This window comes from Thamnophis sirtalis, unplaced genomic scaffold, assembly GCF_051295495.1.
Source record: "Thamnophis sirtalis isolate CommonGarterSnake01/CBP01778 unplaced genomic scaffold, rThaSir2_p1.2 scaffold_8, whole genome shotgun sequence".
In the NCBI taxonomy this organism is placed as follows: domain Eukaryota; kingdom Metazoa; phylum Chordata; class Lepidosauria; order Squamata; family Natricidae; genus Thamnophis; species Thamnophis sirtalis.
In genome coordinates, this window is record NW_028261388.1 from 1375680 (window position 1) to 1395980 (window position 20301).

The 20301-nt window shown below is 46.4% G+C and overlaps 1 protein-coding gene across 1 annotated transcript; it reads right to left on the bottom strand.

The window, feature by feature from the left end:
• Window positions 1-425: 425 nt before the first annotated feature.
• Window positions 426-19486, bottom strand: POLD3 (DNA polymerase delta 3, accessory subunit). The gene is made up of 12 exons (XM_087720940.1): window positions 19309-19486; window positions 16969-17024; window positions 15184-15286; window positions 14220-14259; window positions 13877-14009; window positions 12712-12979; window positions 11068-11149; window positions 9762-9921; window positions 7711-7820; window positions 6021-6106; window positions 1436-1514; window positions 426-945 (listed from the first exon to the last, which is right to left on the bottom strand). The coding sequence occupies exons 1-12, from the start codon at window positions 19435-19437 to the stop codon at window positions 743-745; spliced, it is 1449 nt and encodes a 482-aa protein (XP_087577066.1). The 5' UTR covers window positions 19438-19486; the 3' UTR covers window positions 426-742.
• Between the last annotated feature and the right edge of the window lie 815 nt (window positions 19487-20301).

The following is a 20301-nucleotide window of genomic DNA, read 5'->3' on the forward strand; positions in this document are numbered from 1 at the left end:
AATCTTTCCTGGATCCAAAGCAAGATCTGAGGAATCCGGAGGGTTCCGTTGAAGGAATCAGTAGTCAGTAGGCGGCCTTCTTAGAAGACCAAAGTGTCCCTCAACCATCTCCACTTGGCCATTGTTCCTGGAGAACAGAGGGGTCTTGCTGGGCTAGGCAGTGGAGAGCCTTGAAGAGGGCGGGCCCAGATGTTTCCAGCTGCAAGTCCTAGCGGATGAGATTTCGTTGGGGGTGGGTGGGGGTCTTCTTGGAAACAAGTCCTGCGGGATCATGAGGCCTTCTATGGGGCTTCATGAAAGGGAGATCGCCTGGATCTTCTTGGAGGCATCTCTGCTGGCTTCTTCAGGCTGGAGACCCCACGGACCTCTTGCCACGAGGGGGCAACATGGCCCCAAAGAGGACCCCCCCTCCCAATCCCTTCCAGGAAGGGATTGCAAATCCGCCCCTGAGAAGGAGGGACAGCTGTTCAATTTCTGAGCACAAGATGTGGAGTACCTCCATTTGTGGAGGACCAGCCTCTAAAAGCTTTAAAAAAAATCGAGGAAGGCGTACGGTCTTCGGTCAAAAACTCCTAAGCGCCTGGCTGCCCCGTGCAAGTCGTCCAGCGCCCAGCGTCCCACCTAATTTCAGGATCAGAAGCTTCCCAAGTCCCACCGCCTGGATCCCGAGACCTCGGCTACGGAGCAAATCCCACGCCTCCGATGTGAGAGGTTCGCTCAAATCCTGCAAATCCTCGGAGAGTCATTTCTTTTGGAAGAAGCCCATGATGGAGGCCTGCTTATTGGCCTTGCCGGGGGCCAGCCCCCCTTTCTTGGTGCCTCTCTTCTCCTCTTTGGGGTCTTTTTTCGGGGGGCCAACAGGGGCCTTGTGAGCTGCGGCGGGCTTCGTGCGGACGTCCTCTTCGCTCTCCGTGCAAGATTGACTCTCGTAGGCTTTTTCCGTCACTGGGAACAAGAGGAGACACAGGTTTACAGGGAGAAGACCCGGAGAGTTTCCCTTTCTTTCTCGCTCTCAAGAGAACATCACTTAGCAATAGCAGTTGAGACTTATATACCGCTTCATAGGGCTTTCAGCCCTCTCTAAGCGCTTTACAGAGTCAGCATATCGCCCCCACAGTCTGGGTCCTCATTTCACCCACCTCGGAAGGATGGAAGGCTGAGTCAACCTTGAGCCGGTGAGATTTGAACTGCTGAACTGCAGATAGCAGTCAGCTGAAGTGGCCTTCAGTACTGCACCCTAACCTCTGCGCCACCTCGGCTCTTTTGAGGCTCTTGCAGGAATTGGGGATGTTTAGTTTAAGGAAAAGGAGGACTAGGGGTCGTTTGTAGCACCGTAGCAAACAATGCTGTGCAGGTAAAAAAGTTTGTTTAGTGACTGTTTGTAGTTACAACGGCACTGAGATTTATTGTGCCCGGACCCCCATGAGCTACCTACCAATGCAGCCTTCGTCGTCCACAAAAGTTCTGGATTTCAAGACCCGTTTCCGCTTGCGTCTCTTCACTCCCACAGAAGCCTGAAAGGGGGCAGCAGAAAGAAAGAGAGTGAGGAGACCCTGCTGCCCTATTTGACCATACTCAACAAGCAGAGAAAATTTTTAGAAGATGTTCTATAGATGGCACTTAGATCCTAAAAAGTTGGCTTCTATGTATCCGAATGTACAGCCTAAATGTTGGAGGTGTGGTTCTCTCGATGCTATATATTATCATATATGGTGGACCTGCCAAAAGGTTAAGGCATTTTGGATAAAAATATTGTGGGTTATGCAAAATATCTTTAAAAGAAGGATAAAGTTTACTCCTCAGTTATTTTTACTAGGTATATGTACTGACTTTACAGTGGTAGAGAGTAACTTGATTCTGCACCTAATAACGGCAGCAAGACTGTTGGTGGCGCAATACTGGAAGAAGGAAGACTTGCCTACAATCCAAGAATGGACATTGAAAGTCACAAACTTAGCCGAGATGGCTAAAATATCGGCATATCTTAAGGACTATTCAAACGAGAGATATAAACGAGACTGGAAAAAATGGATTGACTATATACAAAATAAATACGGGACCAAGAAATTCCAGTTAGCCTATGCTTAAGATCAGAAATGATTTAAATTGTTTAAAGTTAGTTCAGCAAGAAGAAGCTAAGGTCAATGCAGAATGTCATTAATTTCTTTATTTCTTTTTTTCAATAGATTTTAGACTGTGTTTGTTAGAAATCCATACCGTGTACGGGTTCTGGGAAGTCGGGGGGGGGGGAGGAGGAGGGGGGTTGGGGGGGAGGGGGGAGGGGTATGCATTAGGCTAGACAAGAATTTGGTGGTAAACTAGAACTATTTTGACACATAAAAAATTGTACTCCGATGTCTTACTGATTGAGGAATGATGAAATGTTTCTTTTAAAAAAAATAAAACTTTTGAACATATAAAAAAAAAGAGTGCATGATTAGTAATTATATAAAATAAAGGATCAACTGACTACATACACCTATGTCCGGGATTGTATTTGTATTTTATTGGTCTTGTATACCGCCCACTCCCGAAGGAGTCCGGGCGGCTTACAATAAACAAGGGGAGGGGATGAATAGACAAATAGACAAAACAACAATTTAAAATACATAGTTACCGTGGGGCTGGCTATTCCAACAGCCCCCCAGCCTGCGGGAGCAGCCAGATCTTTTTGTAAATGTGTTTTTATTTTCCTTTTTCATTTTCGTACAGTCACATATATACTGTGCATAACCGGGGCCATATAACATTAAACAATAAACACAGCCATTCCTCTTGTCAACAATACCCCCCAAAATAGAAACCCAATGTACCTCTTCGACCCTCCATACACCCTTTCTTTCGCCCCCCTCCAACTTTCCATCCTCCCTCCAACATCCCCCTCTACCCTACTTCCCCTTCGGAGCAGCCAGATCTTAGTGGCTTTGCAGAAGGCCGGGAGAGTAGTAAGGGTCCGGATCTCCACGGGGAGCTCGTTCCAGAAGGATGGCAAATAGGTGGCACGCAGAGCCATTTATCAGGGCATGTGAGGCTGGCCAGCTGAATTCGCCATTTCTTGAAGCCATTTTTCACCCTCCCCAGGCTCCTATAAAGCCTCTGGAGCTAAAAGAGCCTCCCCCCCACCCCCACCCCCCGGAGGCTTCATGAGCTTTCCTGAAGCCTCCGGAGCGCAAAAACCCACCCCTATGGGCAAACCGGAAGGTCAGGAACGCACTTCCAGTTTGCTCAGAGGATTGTTTTGACTGCTCCGGAGGCTTCAGGGAAGCTCATGAAGCCTCCAGAGGGCCTCCAGGTGCCGGGGGGGGGAGGGCAGGGGGGAGGGCAGGAGGGAGGGCAGGGGGGAGGGCAGGGGGGAGGGCGGGGGCTCTTTTCGCCCTCTCCAGGCTCTTATAAAGCCTCTGGAGCCTGGGGAGGGCGAAAAGAGCATGCAAAAAATGGGGGGGGAGCGCCTGTAGTTCGCGCATGCGCACTGGGGAGGGTCACACATTGCATTATGGGTGTGGCACGCCCGCGCACCACCACCACCCCTGCGCTCCCCCCCCCGCTTATGGCACGCGAGCCAAAAAAAGGTTCGCCATCTCTGACCTCCGTAATGGATATCAAATGTAATTGTTGTAAGATCTAATCACTATATACGGAAAGGTTTATGCCAGAAATGTCGCACTCTTGTCGAATTTTTTTTTTTGGTTCTTTAGTATATTTTATTTTCATTTTCATTTGTATATACCGTATATACTCGAGTATAGGCCGACCCGAATATAAGCCGAGGCACCTAATTTTACCACAAAAAACTGGAAAAGTTATTGACTCAAATATAAGCCTAGGGTGGGAAATGCAGCAGCTACCGGTAAATTTCAAAAATAAAAATAGATACCAATAATGCCATTGCCCATTGAATAACATATACAGCCTGCCTGTGCCCATTAAATATAGAGTAGCCATTGTAAAAATTTGCTCTGGATAACAAATTATTATCACACAATACCGGTGTATTCAATGAAATACTTCACTCACCTCATGATGCTGATGTCCCGCTGTGATGATGATGTCCCGTGCAGCCGCGGGAGCGATGTCCCGCCTCCTATGACACACGGCACAGTGATTCCTATCATTGGATCACTGTACCAGAGGAGATGGGACATCGCTATGTGGCTGCTTGCCATAACAAGGAGGAGGTGGGACATCGTTGCAGAGCGGCAGGAGGGGGAGGAAGGGGAATCGTAAGACAGCCCTGCATTACATTAGAACGTGAGGAGGGGGGATGGTGCGGTGCGCGCTGCGCGGCAAACTGACACAGAGGGAGGGGAAACTCATAGGGGCGCCGGGCCATTCACGAGCGTCACCCAGCGGCATGGCCCCGCCCCTTTTTCTCCTCCATTTCGGGCAAATTTTTCACTGACTCGAGTATAAGCCGAGGCGGCTTTTTTCATCCCAAAAAGTGGGCTGAAAAACTCGGCTTATACTTGAGTATATACGGTACTCACATGTATACCCCATACAGTATTAAACAGTAATTGCATCAATTCCTCTTGTCGACAATGCCCCAGAAAATAAAAGCCCAATATATCTCTTCCGTTCTCCATACACCTCTTTCTTCCACCACCCTCCAACTTTCTATCTTCCCTCCATCATCCCCCTCTACCCTACTTCCCCTCGCCCTCTACCACTCCTCTCTCCGGATCCACTCCCCCCCTTCCCTTTCACCTTCCCCCCCACCCTCTCCCCCATCCCTCTCTACCCATCTTTCTTCTTTCCTATTCCTCCTCCCCTCGGTGTCTTTCCACTATGTGTTAATATATTTGGCTTATCCTATTTTTAAAGAAAAATTAGAGAAAAACAGTATACATGTGAAGTCACATTGCATTGAGATCTAACACATCGTGTCTAGCCTAATGTATATCCCTCCCTCCCTCCACCCTGACCCCCCTCGTCCTCCCCCCCCCTGCTTCCCAGAACCCGTACACGGTATAGATTTTTAACACACACAGTCTAAAATCTATTGAGAAAAAAGAAATAAAGAAATTAATAACATCTCTACATTGATCTTAGCTTCTTCTTGCTAAGCTAACTTTGAACAATTTAAATCATTCCTGATCTTAAGCATAGGCTAACTGGAATTTCTTGGTCCCGTATTTATTTTGTATATAGTCAATCCATTCAATAGTCTGTCGAATGTTTTTAATGTTTATCGAATAAAAAAGTTTTTATTAAAAAAAAAAAAGACGCCAAGCACAATCGTCGGTCACTGTGGGCGGATGGCAAATGTAGAACAGCATCCTCTCCTCTCGCTCTGCTTCCTTTCTGTCTCACCCACATTTTTCTTCCTTTCCCCTTTTCTTCCTCTTTCCTTCCTCTCTCACACCCACACACCGGTGCTTAGGTGTTGTATTATAGTTCCTTGTGTAGGTGTGTGTCCTCCATGGCCTAGTTCATACTAGGGCATGCAGAGCCACGCTGAACCACACAGGAGAAAACAAACTCCTAAAACCCCATAACATCCTGATAGTTCATAACATAACATCCTGAGAACCTCTTTGTATGAGTCTTATCTCTCTCCTTCTATTGATTCACAACTTTTGTCTCTGTTTCTCACTTTACAAGGTCTTGTCTCCTCTCGCTGTTATTTTTTCCATGTCTCCCATATCTGAAGTCATCAGCCTTTCCCTGGATAACGGGGCATGCAGAGCCACGCTGAACCACACAGGAGAAAACAAACTCCTAAAACCCCATAACATCCTGACAGTTCATAACATAACATCCTGAGATGTGCCCTACCAATGACGCCCAGGATTTGACCATATATAGACAGAACTTCCCTGAGCAGTAGATTAGAAATTGTACTTTTACAGGCTGTTTATAACCACATGCTATTGCTCCTCCTGCCTTTGTCCTATCTCAATAAAAGGGGCTCTCAGACCCCCAATCTGGGTCGCTCCATCCCGAGAAAGATCGTGTCCTGTCTTTTCTCAACATTGGCCTCATGGGCGAACCACGGGAACGTTACACTTAGGCATATTTACCTCCAGGGGTTTAGGTGCCGGCTGAGTCCGAGGCTTCTGAGCTGGCACAGGAGGGGTGTCTTCCGAAGTTGCCAGTGAGGAAGAGTCTGCAAGAAGGAACAAGTTTCTACATTTGACTTGCTGCCACATGTGGGACTTCAGCTGTCTCCTTTCCTTCTGCGTGTCAACAAAGGACTCTGTGAGCGTCTCCGGCTGAGGAGCAGGATATGGCTTTTGGGTGTATTGATCCCTTCCCTGCTTCCTCACACTGAGCGATGCCCTTAATGTATGCCAAAGAAACATTGGGGTAAAGATTATCCAGCCCACTTTTACTGGGCAATTCTGTTTTGGTCAGGAAGTAGCCACAAAGTAATCTCTGGATCTGAAACTGGCTCGTTGCGTTAAGTCAGCAACACTGAGTGGCATTCAGCACAGGGCAGAATAAAAAAAAGTTGGAAGGGACCTTGGAGGTCTTCTAGCCCAACCCCCTGCTTTTATGCAGGAAACCCTACACCACTTCAGACAAATGGCAATACAATCACTTCTTTTAAACTTCCAGTGTTGGACCATTCACAACTTCTGGAGGCAAGTTGTTCCACTGGTTAATTTCTCCTTAGTTCTAAGTTGCTTCTCTCCTTGGTTAGTTTCCACCCATTGCTTCTTGTTCTGCCCTCAGGTGCTTTGGAGAATAGTTTGACTCCCTCTTCTTTGTGGCAACCCCTGAGATATTGGAAGACTGCTATCATGTCTCCACTAGTCCTTCTTTTCATTAAACTAGACATACCCAGTTCCTGCAACCGTTCATCGTATGTTTTAGCCTCCAGTCCCCTAATTATCTTTGTTGCTCTTCTCTGCACTCTTTCTAGAATCCCAACATCGTTTTTACGTCGTGGCGACTAGTCAAATTTTGCCCTACCTTGAAAAGAAGCGTAAAAACTAATAATAATTACTACTAGCCCTGCTTACTTTTTAACTTGTCTTATTTTAGTTTTATTTTCTTTTATTTCCTTTCTTTCCCCTTTCTGTAAGCCGCCCGGACTCCTTGGGCGGCCTATAAATAAAATTAAACTTGCAAACTTACTTGAAAGAGTTTTTCTAATAACTGGTAGTCCATAGACCATTTGCCTCCGATACCAAAGGCTTGACATGATCCCTTAGGAAACCACTGATAAGATTAATGGATCCTCCATCTAAATTATCCACCTCTATACCGGTTGGCAGAATATTTCTGGGAAATTATGGAGAACTTCCTGTTATTTGGCTCGGAAAATCTCCCACAATGACTTTTTGATGGATGAAGGCTCGGAAGTTCTACCGTAGCAAGAAGAGAAAAAATTATTTGTCCGTTTTCTGTATCGTTTCTATGGCTTAGCCTTTTGTTCTCCATTTTCAAAGGCTGCTCAGGAGGCCTCTACATTTCCGCAGGTCGGGAAGCCCAGCGAGAGATTTACGAGGGTTCAAATTGGCTTCAAGGATTGGTTTAAATCAGGGGGGGGTCTCCAACCTTGGCCCCTTTAAGACTTGTGGATTTCAACTCCCAGAATTCCTCAGCCAGCAAAGCTGGCTGAGGAATTCTGGGAGTTGAAGTCCACAAGTCTTAAAGGGGCCAAGGTTGGAGGCTGGCTGAGGAACTCTGGGTGTTGAAGCCCACAAGTCTCAAGGTGGCCAAGGTTGGAGACCCCCGATTTAAAGTGTCCCACCTCTTTCTCACCTTCCTCACCACCGCTGCTGTCCGAATGAAGCGGTTTGATCCGACGCCTTTTCTTCTTTAAGCGCCTGCTTCCTTTCTCCTCCTCATCAGATGCGTCCGCCCGCTTTGCTCTGGTGGAAAAGGAAGAAAAACGAAAAGCTTTGCCAAAGCAGGTATTCCTCGACTTACGACCGTTTGCTCAGTGACCATCCAAAGTTACAACAGCAATGAAAAAAAGTGACTTATGACTGCTTTCCACACTGTTGCAGCATCCCTGTGATGACATGATCAGAACTTGGCGCTTGGCAGTTTTCATATCTGTGACGGTTGCAGTGTCCTGGGGTCGTGTGATTTCCCCCTTTTGCCTGTCGCAAAAGGGGGAAGCCGGATTCACTTAACAACCCCGCTAACTTAAACAGCTGCAACGATTCACTTAACAACCGCGGCAAGGAAACTCGTGAAATGGGTCAAAACTCACTTAACAGCCCCCCTGTGACAAGCTAGAGCAGTGTTTCTCAACCTTGGCCACTTGAAGATGTCCGGACTTCAACTCCCAGAATTCCCCAGCCAGCATTCGCTGGCTGGGGAATTCTGGGAGTTGAAGTCCGGACATCTTCAAGTGGCCAAGGTTGAGAAACACTGAGCTAGAGAACAAACTCTTATTTGAGCTTTTAAAATGAAATAAAATAGCTCAGTGGAGAATCACCTAAAGTCTTCCCGAACTAAGTACTCTTTGTAGAAGTTAGGTTTTCCTTTAAAAATAGATTTTACAACTTTCAGCCGCCATTAAAAATTGGAGGAAAGCGAACCTTAAGCTGAATTGCTTTTTTTTTTTTTTAAAGGCACGCTATTCTTCCAATTATTTCCTCTCCCTCCCAACCGCATATAGAGCCGAGGTGGCGCAGTGGTTAAATGCAGCACTGCAGGCTATTTTAGCTGACTGCTAGTTCTGCAGTTCGGCTGTTCAAATCTCACCGGCTCAGGGTTGACTCAGCCTTCCATCCTTCCGAGGTGGGTGAAATGAGGACCCGGATTGTTGTTGGGGGCGATATGCTGACTCTGTAAACCGCTTAGAGAGGGCTGAAAGCCCTGTGAAGCGGTATATAAGTCTAACTGCTATTGCTATTGCTATTCTCATCTGCTGGCTGAGGAATTTTGGCAGTCAAAATCCATGCATCCTGTAGGGGGGGAGGGGGGGATCTGGGAGTTCAAAATCAATGCTTTGATTATGGACTTTAGGCCACAGAAATTTCAGGAGCTGAAGTCCAACGTGGGGACTCTAAGAGGTAAAGTCTACACATCGTAGCTGGGGAATTCTAGAAGCTGAAGTCCATACATTGTGGCTGTGGAATTCTGGGAGCTGGAGTTCAAAAATGATGGCTGGGAATTTTGGGAGTTGAAGTCCACACATTGTGGCTGTGGAATTCTGGGAGCTGGAGTTCAAAAATGATGGCTGGGAATTTTGGGAGTTGAAGTCCACACATTGTGGCTACGGAATTCTGGGAGCTGGAGTTCAAAAATGATGGCTGGGAATTTTGGGAGTTGAAGTCCATACATTGTGGCTGGGGAATTCTGGGAGCTGGAGTTCAAAAATGATGGCTGGGAATTCTGGGAGCTGAAGTCCCAGAAGAGCCGAGGTGGCGCAGTGGTTAAATGCAGGACTGCAGGCCACTTCAGCTGACTGATATCTGCAGTTCGGCGGTTCAAATCTCACCGGCTCAGGGTTGACTCAGCCTTCCATCCTTCCGAGGTGGGTGAAATGAGGACCCGGATTGTTGTTGGGGGCAATAGGCTGACTCTGTAAACCGCTTAGAGAGGGCTGAAAGCCCTATGAAGCGGTATATAAGTCGAACTGCTATTTCTATTGCTAAGTCCATACATTGTGGCTGGGGAATTCTGGAGGCTGGAGTTAAAAAATGATGGCTGGGGAATTCTGGGAATCGAAGTCCACACATCTTAAAGTTGTCAAGGTTGGGAAATGCCGGTATATATGTAGCAATGAACCACACAATTGACTGAAGCAGGCCAACTCTTCGCAGCCTGAGTCAGCGAGGGAAACACAAACCCACTACCTTTTCTTATCCCTCTGCTGCCCTCTGGCCGGCTCGGCCTCCTTGCTGGCCTTCTCATGGCCAGCAGGACTAAGAGGAGGCTTTGGGTCTGTGGAAGAAACGGGGGGCTTGGCAGCGGATCGCTCTTCCTTCTGTTGCTCGGGTTCAGCGCTGGCTTTGTCTGCACAGAAGCAAGGAAAATAGGAAAGTCAGCATGTGATGATCAAGGTGGGATAAATACCTTCATGGAGGATGAACCCATGTGAGTTCATTCCTGTAAACTACCCATGGCAGCAACCTCTGTCAGGCCTGCAAGCCATCTTTCCTTTTGGGTCTTTGGCCTGCCACACTTTCTATTATTCTGCTATGCATCTTCTATGGTGGGAAAATGGAAGGGGGTTAGATGCTATGTAGCCATAACAACATTCTTTCTAGAAAGCCAAGGTCATCCTTTGTCTCTGCACCTCTGCGCCTGAGCGGAACTGGGTGGGTGGAAGCTGCCAGCGTGGCAGTGGGAGATTGGACTATGGGGTGGGCTTGTGGGCGTGGGGGAAAGTTCTTGAACTTTCAGCTGGGTGGGGAAAACTAGGAAACTTTCAGATTCAGGTTTTCCCAGATGTGCCAACGTGGCTCTCTTCATAAAGTGGAACTTTGAGGAACTTTTTGCCTTGGACTCTGATTCACTCTTGGATGCTATTTGGAAGCTGCCTCCAATTAAAACCAATGTTCAATCTTTTTTTAGAACAGGCAGTCCTCGACTTACAACCATCCATTTAGTGACTGTGCGAAGTCACACTGGCACTGAAAACAGCTTATGAAGGATTTTCACTCTTACGACTTTTGAAGCCTCCCTGTGTGGTCACGTGGGCAAAATCCGCACACTTGGCAACTGGCTCTTTTCTGGCTCGACTTACAACAGTTCATTTAGTGACCGTTCAAAATTACAACAGCACCCAAATGACCTATGTCCTTTTTTCACACTTATGACCATTGCCACACCCCACGGTCACACAATTTACATCTGGGAGCTTAAGAACTGACTCACATTTCTGACAGTTGCAGTGCAGGGCCACGTGGTCCCTTTTTGTGACCGTCTGACAAGCAAAGTCAATTGGGGGGGGGGGGGCGGATTCACTTAACAACCGTCTTGCTAGCTGAACCATGCAGTGATTCACTTCATGTGTGGCGGGAAAGGCCGCCAAATGGGATAAAACTCACTTAACAACTGTCCTGCTTAGGAATACACCATTTAGGCTCAATGGTAGTCGTTGTAAGTCGAGGACTTCATGTGCTTACAATGGAGGGGGAAATACAAAGAGGGGCTCACCTTCTTTGCTAACAGCTGCCTTGCCAAAGAAGTTGTTCAGCATGTTTCCTTTCGCTGCGGCTTTGCTGTTGGTCACCGAAGCCTAGAAGAAATTTTTAAAAAAGGCAGTTAGAAAAGAAGATATTTGGCAGCGACGCCTTGTTGAAAAATGAAGGAATAAGATCTCTGTTTGAAGGTATGAAATGCAAGGTTAACAATGAATAGAAGTATACTTTCTGGGGGGAAATAATGCTAATGTTAACTGAATATATATTGTAGAATGAAAATGAGGCCTTTAGTTACATTAGATGAAATATCTGAGACGGTAAATATTATTTGAAGATGCAGAGGTTAAAACAACTGTAACCAAACGACATGCTGCATGTGATGATGGTTTTTTTTCCCCCCCTTCTTTTTGGGACTTTTTTGTCTTTTTTGTCCTTTTTGGCTTCCCCCTCCTCCCACCCTCCTTTAAAAAAACAACAACCCTAGCTTATTGTGGTGTTTATTAAATATACAACAAAAAGATATGGGATGTATAAACTTAGTAGGGATGCACCTGTGATCAAATGACATATTGTATGTAATGATGGGGTTCCCCCCCTTTTTTTTTCCTTCTCCTTTTCCCATTGTTGTCTATGTAATAAAAATAAGAAAAAAAGAAAAAAAAAAGAAGATATTCCAGAAACACAATATAAAAATCATTAAAACCACTGCAGAGATGGCCAAGCCTGCACAGACGTAACTCAGGCCGAAATTCCTATTCAGTGAGACGTTTGTTAAGTGAGCTTTGTCCCATTTTACAACCTTTTTCCTTCCGTCGTTAAGTGAATCGCTGCAGTTGTTAAGTGAGTAGCACGGTTGTTAAGCGAATCCAGCTTCCCCCATTGACCTTGCTGGTCAGAAGGTCGCAAAAGGGGATCGTGCGACACACACACACACACACACGGGATGCTGGAACCGTCATAAATGAGTCAGTGGCCAAGAGTGGGAATTTTGACCACGGAGGATGCTGCCACGGTCGTAAACGTAAGTGTGAAAAAATGGCCATGTCGTTTTTTCCAGCGCTGTTGTAATTTCGGTCACTAAATGAACCCGTGTAAATCGAGGACTACCTGCATTTTCTCTAGATGAGGGTTTTTTCAATTGCGGGCGCCTTGAAGGTATGTGGACTTCAACTCCCAGAATTCCCCAGCCAGCCCTGGTTCTTCCGCCAAGTACTGTATTTTTCAGAGTATAAGACGCACCTTTTCTCTTAAAAAAGAGGGTGAAAATCTGGGTGCGTCTTATACACTGAATACAGCATTTTTGGTCTCCCGAAACTCCACCCCATTTGCAAAAATGGACGTGCATAGCCTTTAGGAGTCTTCCAGAGTGCTCCTGGGGGATGGGGAGGGCAAAAATGAACGAAAAACAGGCCCTTTTTTACTCCTTTTTGCCCCTCCCCAGCCCCCAGGAGCACTCTGGAAGACTCCTAAAGGCTATCCATGTCCTTTTTTGGACAAAAAACGGGCCGGTTTTTGCAAAAAACAGGCTGTTTTGGGGAGGTCTGCAGAGTGCGAAACCTTTTTTAAAAAAATCTGTCTCTTCAAAATCTTGGTGCGTCTTATACTCCGGTGCGTCTTATACTTTGAAAAGTATGGTATTTCAAGTTTGAAAACTTACACTGGGCGTCTCTTTGGTCTCCGGTTTAGCTTCCTTGTTGGTGTTCTTCGTTTTGGAGGTTGCTTTGGCCGCAAACATTCCCATAATGCCTTTCATCGGCTGGGCGGGCTGCTTGGAAGACGCGCCTGGAGCATGGCCGTTGAGCGCGGGAGCGAGGAGTGCACTTGTGGCAGGTGGAGGCTGGGGGGGCAGTTGGGCGGGGTTCTCAGCCTGGGGGCCTTCAGCGACAGACCTGATGACGGCGGCAGGACAGCAAATGGCGCTAAATCTAGGAGCGGAATGAACACCTTCGGTTAGCAATGGAACTAAATACAGGCAAGTCCTCAACTTATGACCGCAATGGAGCCCAAAATTTATGTTGTTGAGTGAGAAAATTGTTCAGTTTCAATTGTCAAAGATCTGGAAACAATTTCAGTTTTCAGCAAAGTCGCGTCCAGATCCATTTGTCGACTGTCCCAACTTGGTCCATTAAGAAAGAAAGGCTCCTGACCCATGATTAGCCAAAAGTGCACAGGCTGTCCTCGATTTACAACAGCTCATTTTATGATTTAATTCTACATGATACTTGGAACGCTGACACCAGGTTTGTAGTCCGTCCTTCCTCTCCTTTTTGCGTCCCTCCCGCCTTTCTTTCTTTCTTTCTTTCTTTCTTTCTTTCTTTCTTTCTTTCTTTCTTTCTTTCTTTCTTTCTTTCTTTCTTTCTTCCTTCCTTCCTTCCTTCCTTCCTTCCTTCTCTCTCTCTCTCTTTCTCAGCAAACACCCCCACCCCGGGTCCCGTTTTTGGCCTAGCGGGCTTCAGGGAAGCCTGCTGGGAGCAAAACCAGATACTCTCCCACCCTCCATTTTCGGCTTGCTGAGAGCAAAAACGGACCATCATCACCCCCGTGTTTCCAGAGAACCTGTAAAAAAATGCTAAAAAAGTTTTTTTTTTTAAGTTCCGAAGATCAGCTGTGCGACGATCGCTGGAACTTTTTTTTATGTTTTTAACGCCCCAACCGGTAGCATTTCACCCCTGGTTTGATTCCTGTAAGTTCCCTCCCTGCGTCCCCCAGCCCCACTGCTTCTCCCCACCACCACCACCGTTACTGATGTCAGGCTGTCAGCTTGCAATGTGTAGCTCAGAACGGCCGCCGTGACGCCGACGGCTTTCCAGAAACTCACTCACTTGCCGCAGTTCTCGAGATTCGCCTTGAGGATGTCGTAGTCAGTGTTGAAGAGGGGGCTGCTGTCCCTGAGCTGGGCTTTCTGGATGCTGTAGACGTGCACGCTGGCCACTGTGGAGAATTTGGACTTCAAGGCTGGAAAGGAGGCAGAAGAAGGGAGGGAAGGAGGGAGGTTTTCTCAAAACAAGTGGGGCAAATAAACTGGGTGCCTTTGGGCCAGTCTCTCCCTCTCAGCCCAGCCCACCTCACATGGTTGTTGTTGTGGGGAAAATTTAAAAAAAAACAATGGAAAAAGAATTCATTGTATTTTTCAGAGGTGACTTTTGAAGTTTTGCACAAACTTACCTTCTAATTTATCTTCTCTCACTACTGCAACCTTATGGTACTAAAAAAAAGAAAAGGCAGCTTATTACTTCAGCAAATATTTCTTATCACCCAAAGACTGATTACTAACATAATGTATTTTTCGGAATAAAAGACGCACCTTTTCCCCCCAAAAAAAGAGGGTGAAAATATGGGTGCGTCTTATACACCGAACACAACATTTTTGGTCTCCCAAAACCCCGCCTTCACAAAAATGGACATGCAAAGGTTTTGGGAGGCCTGCAAAGTGCTCCTGGAGGCCGGGGAAGGCAAAAACGAGTGAAAATATGGGCGAGTTTTTGCTCGTTTTTGCCCCATCCAGCTCCCAGGAGCACTCTACAAGCTACCCAAAGGCTACGCATGCCCTGTTTTTGCCCAAAACAGGCCCGCTTTAGCAAAAAATGGGCCGTTTTTGCCTTTCACAAGCTCCCAGGATAGCAGTAGACTTATATACCGCTTCATAGGGCTTTCAGCCCTCTCTAAGCGGTTTACAGAGAGTCAGCATATCGCCCCCAACAATCTGGGTCCTCATTTTACCCACCTCGGAAGGATGGAAGGCTGAGTCAACCCTGAGCCGGTGAGATTTGAACCGCTGAACTGCTGATCTAGCAGTAGCCTGCAGTGCTGCATTTAACCACTGCGCCACCTTGGCTCTAAAGGATCACTTTGCAGGTCTCTCAAACTCTCTGCATGCCCCGTTTTTCACCAAAAAATGAGAGACGCAGAGGGTTTGGGAGACCTGCGGAGGCAAAAACTTGTTTTTACTCCGTGTGTCTTATACTCCGAAAAATACGGTATATAACTGGCACCCATGTTTTCTGGGCATCGGTAGAACTCATTTTGAGGGAAGCGATTTAAGCCTGAAATGCTGGGTTTCGGCTTCCACTCCGGCTACCAAATTTAAAATCAAATGTCCATCGCAAGAGAAATCCCCTTTGTGACTTACGGTGTGCCCGCTCTGAACCAGGTTCCCTGCCAGCAAATAGGTGACGTGCAACTGGGCTCCCACATTCTCCTTCCGTTTCCTTTCTACGTAGTCATATAACATCCTGTAAAAAGGAGGGCAAAGGCCGAGATTAAAACAGACAATTAATTTTTTGGGAAATTTTCAACAACTGACCGCTGAAAAACTAAACAAGAGCATATGCCAGTGTTTCTCAACCTTGGTGACTTTTAAGTCCTGTGGACTTCAACTCCCAGAATCCCCCAGCCAGCACAGCTGTGCTGGCTGGGGGATTCTGGGAGTTGAAGTCCACAGGACTTCAAGTCGCCAAGGTTGAGAAACACTGGCATATACGTTATCCAAAGTAAGCTCTGAAGCTCAAGATGAAACAGCTAAAATGAAAAGCGGTTTGGCCTAGTGGTAACAGCACCAAGCTAGAAAGCAGGAGACGGTGAGTTCTAGTCCTGCCTTAGCCATGAAAGCCAGCTGGGTGGCTCTGGGCCAAGGGGACGGTGAGTTTTTTTTCTTAATAAATTTTTATTTTAAACACATAAGCACATCAACAAAAACAAACACATAACTTAAAAACAACATAGGAACAAGAAGTTCCATCGTATATCGTACCGCAGTTCCGAATCGGTTTCTTTGCAGTTAGTGTTTTCCCTACTATACATTTCTATCTTTCATTCATAAATCTCCTTATTCGTTATCCATTTTTATGTACATTACTTTCTTTATTTAAACTTAGCTACTTATGACCAAATATTATTTACCTATATTATGCTTTATATTTTTTACTGTCATTTATTCTCTTACATACAGTTATAGATATGCATTCATATAATTATTCTTTTTCTTTGCCATTCTTATATTATTATTATTCCATTTGAAAGGTTATAAGGTATAGTTTAAAATGCTTTATTTATCATCCTTCACACCTGCCAAGACACCACCTTGTTTTCTCTTACTTTTCTCCCTCCCTTCCTTCTCTACTTCCTTCCTTCCTCCTCTCCATCCCCTTCTTCTTTCCCTTACCTCTTCCCTACTCCTACCCTTTTTCTTCTCCTTCCTACCTTCTCTCCTACTCTTTCTTTCTCTTCCTCCCTCCTCTTCTTCTTTTTCTCTCCCTTCCACCCACCTTCCCTTGCCTCTTTCGTCTTCCCTTACCTCTCCTCCACACTTCTTCTTCCTCTCCTACTATCTCTCCTTCTCTTCCTCTCTCTTCTACCCTCCACGGTGAGTTCTAGTCCTGCCTTAGGCAAGAAAACCAGCTGGATGACTTTGGGCCAAGGTGACGGTGAGTTCTAGTCCTGCCTTAGCCATGAAAGCCAGCTGGGTGACTTTGGGCCAGTCCCTCTCTTTGAGGGTAAGACTCCTGCCCTAAAGGGTAACACATTCCAAAGATAGATAGCCCCAAATTAAAATGGACATGTAACAAAGCTTATTTACATGTAGTCCTGGAATTTCCATTGCTTAATGAAGTGGTCTTTAAGCCGAACATCACATCACTGTGCTGTTCGGTGATGCCAGTTCAGTTTGTGGTTCTTACAAGCAAAAGTCAACCGGGAAGCCAGATTCACTTAACAATTGTGTGACTAACTTAACAACTGCAGTGATTCACTTAACAACTGTTGCAAAAAGGCTGTACAAGGGGGCAAAACTCACTTAGCAACAGTCTCAATTTTGAGCTCAACTGTGGTCATGGGGACTACATGAGGATTAGAGATGACGTCCTTCTGTTTTTCAGGCTGGGCTACTAAGTACAGGCAAGAGAGATTAATAACTTACTGCTTTGCTTGATTCACATGAACTCCTAAGGTGAAGCTCAGCCATTTATATGTTACCTGCAAAGGAATGCATGTCATTATTTTTTTTAAAAAATGCCACCACGTATTGAACCAACACTACTACAATCATCCTTGCGTTGGGAAGAGTCCTGGAGTCCTGACCTCTCAGCTTGAAGACAGGACTGACACCGCTACAGGTGACTGTCGCTGTATGTGTTATTCTTCAGAATATGGTTCATTATACCTCACAGCTGACTTTTGGGGGAAGCCTGAACCATGGCTGGAGAAAGCCATTTGAGATTTGCCTGCAATTATGCAGGCATAAATACAATTACTATATAAACAGGAGTAGTTTCAATCCTTGGGCTGTCAGACTCTTAAACACAACCACAATCACTCCACGCACATGTTGAAACGTATGGCTAGTTTTTCCCCCCCTTTTTCCCCTGATTACCTGCTTTGGAATTCTATTTATGTTGTTTGTATTTGTTGTCCTGGATTGAGGCTAGTGTTGGCTAAAGCCAATTTCATTATATTTCTTTTGTACAATGACAATAAAGACCATACCATAGAATAACTTTATGGTCACTTCGTAGGTATGCTAATCGGCATACATTAAAGTGAAATTTCGTTGCATGCAGCTCTCAAAGGGTCACCACCTCCAATAGACATTACATGAACATGACAGAATAAATGAATATATAGAATAAAATAGAATAAAATGGAATGGAGTGAAGTGGAATGGAATGGAACGGATTGGAGTAGGATAGGATAGGATTCTATTCATGTCGTTTGTATTTGGTGTCCTGGATTGCGCCAGTGAGGCTAAAGCCAATTTCATGATATTTCTTTTGTACAATGACAATAAAGACCATACCACAGAATAACTTTATGGTCACTTCGTAGGTACGCTAATCGGCATACATTAAAATGAAATTTTGTTGCATGCAGCTCTCAAAGGGTCACCACGTCCAATAGACACTACATGAACATGACAGAATAAATGAATATATAGAATAAAATAGAATAAAGTGGAGTGGAGTGGAGTGGAGTGGAGTGGAGTGGAGTGGAGTGGAGTGGAGTGGAGTGGAGTAGAGTAGAGTAGAGTAGAGTAGAGTAGAGTAGAGTAGAGTAGAGTAGGATAGGAATAGAATAGAATAGAATAGAATAGAATAGAATAGTGGATGGATAGGATAGGATAGGATAGGATAGGATAGGATAGAATAGAATGGAATCGAGTGGAGTGGAGTGGAGTAGAGTAGGATTCTATTTATGTCGTTTGTATTTAGTGTCCAGGATTGCACCAGTGAGGCTAAAGCCAATTTCATTATATTTCTTTTGTACAATGACAATAAAGACCATACCACACTGTACCATACCCTTACCCTTACCAAACCATCACTATTACAAAGCAAAAGCAAAAGCTATGCTATGCATATAGTATTTGTTTATACACACACGTACAATTGCATAGTTTATATATTTCTTTTCTGGAGAAGTCATCCCATTCTTTTTGTCATTTACTACACACACACACACCCCGAGGTGGCGCAGTGGTTAGGGTGCAGTACTGCAGGCCACTTCAGCTGACTGCTATCTGCAGTTCAGCGGTTCTAATCTCACCGGCTCAAGGTTGACTCAGCCTTCCATCCTTCCGAGGTGGGTGAAATGAGGACCCAGACTGTGGGGGGCGATATGCTGACTCTGTAAACCGCTTAGAGAGGGCTGAAAGCCCTATGAAGCGGTATATAAGTCGAACTGCTATTGCTATTATGATCACTTATCATTATTTTCCTTAATGCCAGAGGGGAATCCAGAGTTCAGGGCTGCTGTGGATTTGGGGAGGGGGGAGAACATAAGCCCCATCCCCAGATGAAGAGATGCACAACCAGACCTGCCCTCCCTAAAATCCCAAAGAGGAGCCCCCCCTTCCCCTTTTGACCCTCGGAGGGGGAGACGAAGGACCGAAGGCCAAGGGTATTATGGGATGCTTTGGAGTCCCTTGCAGAGCAGCAGCAGCAACAAGGCTCCCGCGGGGTCTCGGGAGTCGCCCCTTCTTGCTTGCCGCCCACGTCCCTCCCCTCAAGAGGCCCCCGGCCTACCACAATCCCTATCAATCCCCGCTGCGGATGATGGGAGTTGGAGTAGAGCACGTTGTGGGAAGGAGGCAGGATTCGAGTTGGGGGCCTCAAAGGGCCGCAGGAAAGCAACTAAACGCATTTCAACAATTAAACTTTATTTATTTATTTTATTTATTTGTTAATAATAATAATAATGAAGCTTTTTAGTGACCGTGGGACCCCCACCCCACACAGATTTCCCACCCACCCACTCCACTCACGACTCGGTTCTGGTCCGTGACGAACTCGTCGATGTTCTCCAGGTAAAGCTCGTCCTCCATGGCGGGGCGACCGGGGCCCCGAGAGCCCCACAGCGCCCCTTCCCCTCCGCGACCGTCCACCGCCGCCATGGCAACGTCAGGCCGCGATTCCTCCTTTGGCGCGCGCTCGCTACGGCGGCCGAGCGTAGCCAGTCCCGGCGAAGCGACGGCGGCCGCGAGCGGACAGTAGACCGCAACAAACGCCCGCAGTTAGAGCGCATGCGCCCTGGCTCCGAGCCACCTTTCCTTCCACCACCCCCGCCACCTCTCCTCTACATCTTGCGGTCGGTGGGCGGGGAAAAGGTGCTTGAGCGCTAACGTCGTCACCCCGGCGCAGAGGATGATGGGATTTGGAGGCGCTGAGAAGGCAGCGTCCTCGACTTACGACCCCAATGGAGCCCCAAAATGTCATTTGATGAGCGAGACCTTTGTTTTGGGCTCCGCTGGGGTCGTAAGTCGAGGATTGCCTGCAGGGGCCAGATGGATGACCTCCAGGGTCCCCCTATAATTTTATTTATTATAGAAAAATGGGGTTTTTTTCTCTGCTTTGTTTTGCAAAATTGCATTATTTTTTTTAAATTGATTCCTCCCTTCCATCTGCAGCCCATCCTCCATCTCCCATCTTCTTTCTTTGTTTCCATGCATTCCAAAGGGCTTCACAACACACAAACACACACACACCGGTGCAAAAATCCGGGAAAAGCTGAATCTTTTCTCCTTCCTTCTCTGCAGCCCCCTGTGCATTTCTGCGTTTCCTCCGGATGTTTCCTGTTTTTGCAAATTTTGGGGTCAATTTCCTGCTTGTCCTACGTTGTTTGGACCTCCCTTGCGTGCAGTTGTGGCTGTGACGTGGTTTTTTTTTTTCTGCTGGCACAGCTGGAAGATGCCTCCTGGGGGCGGAAATTGCCTTCCGTCCCAGAAACGGCTATTTTGAGAGGTATTTGGTATTTGGTA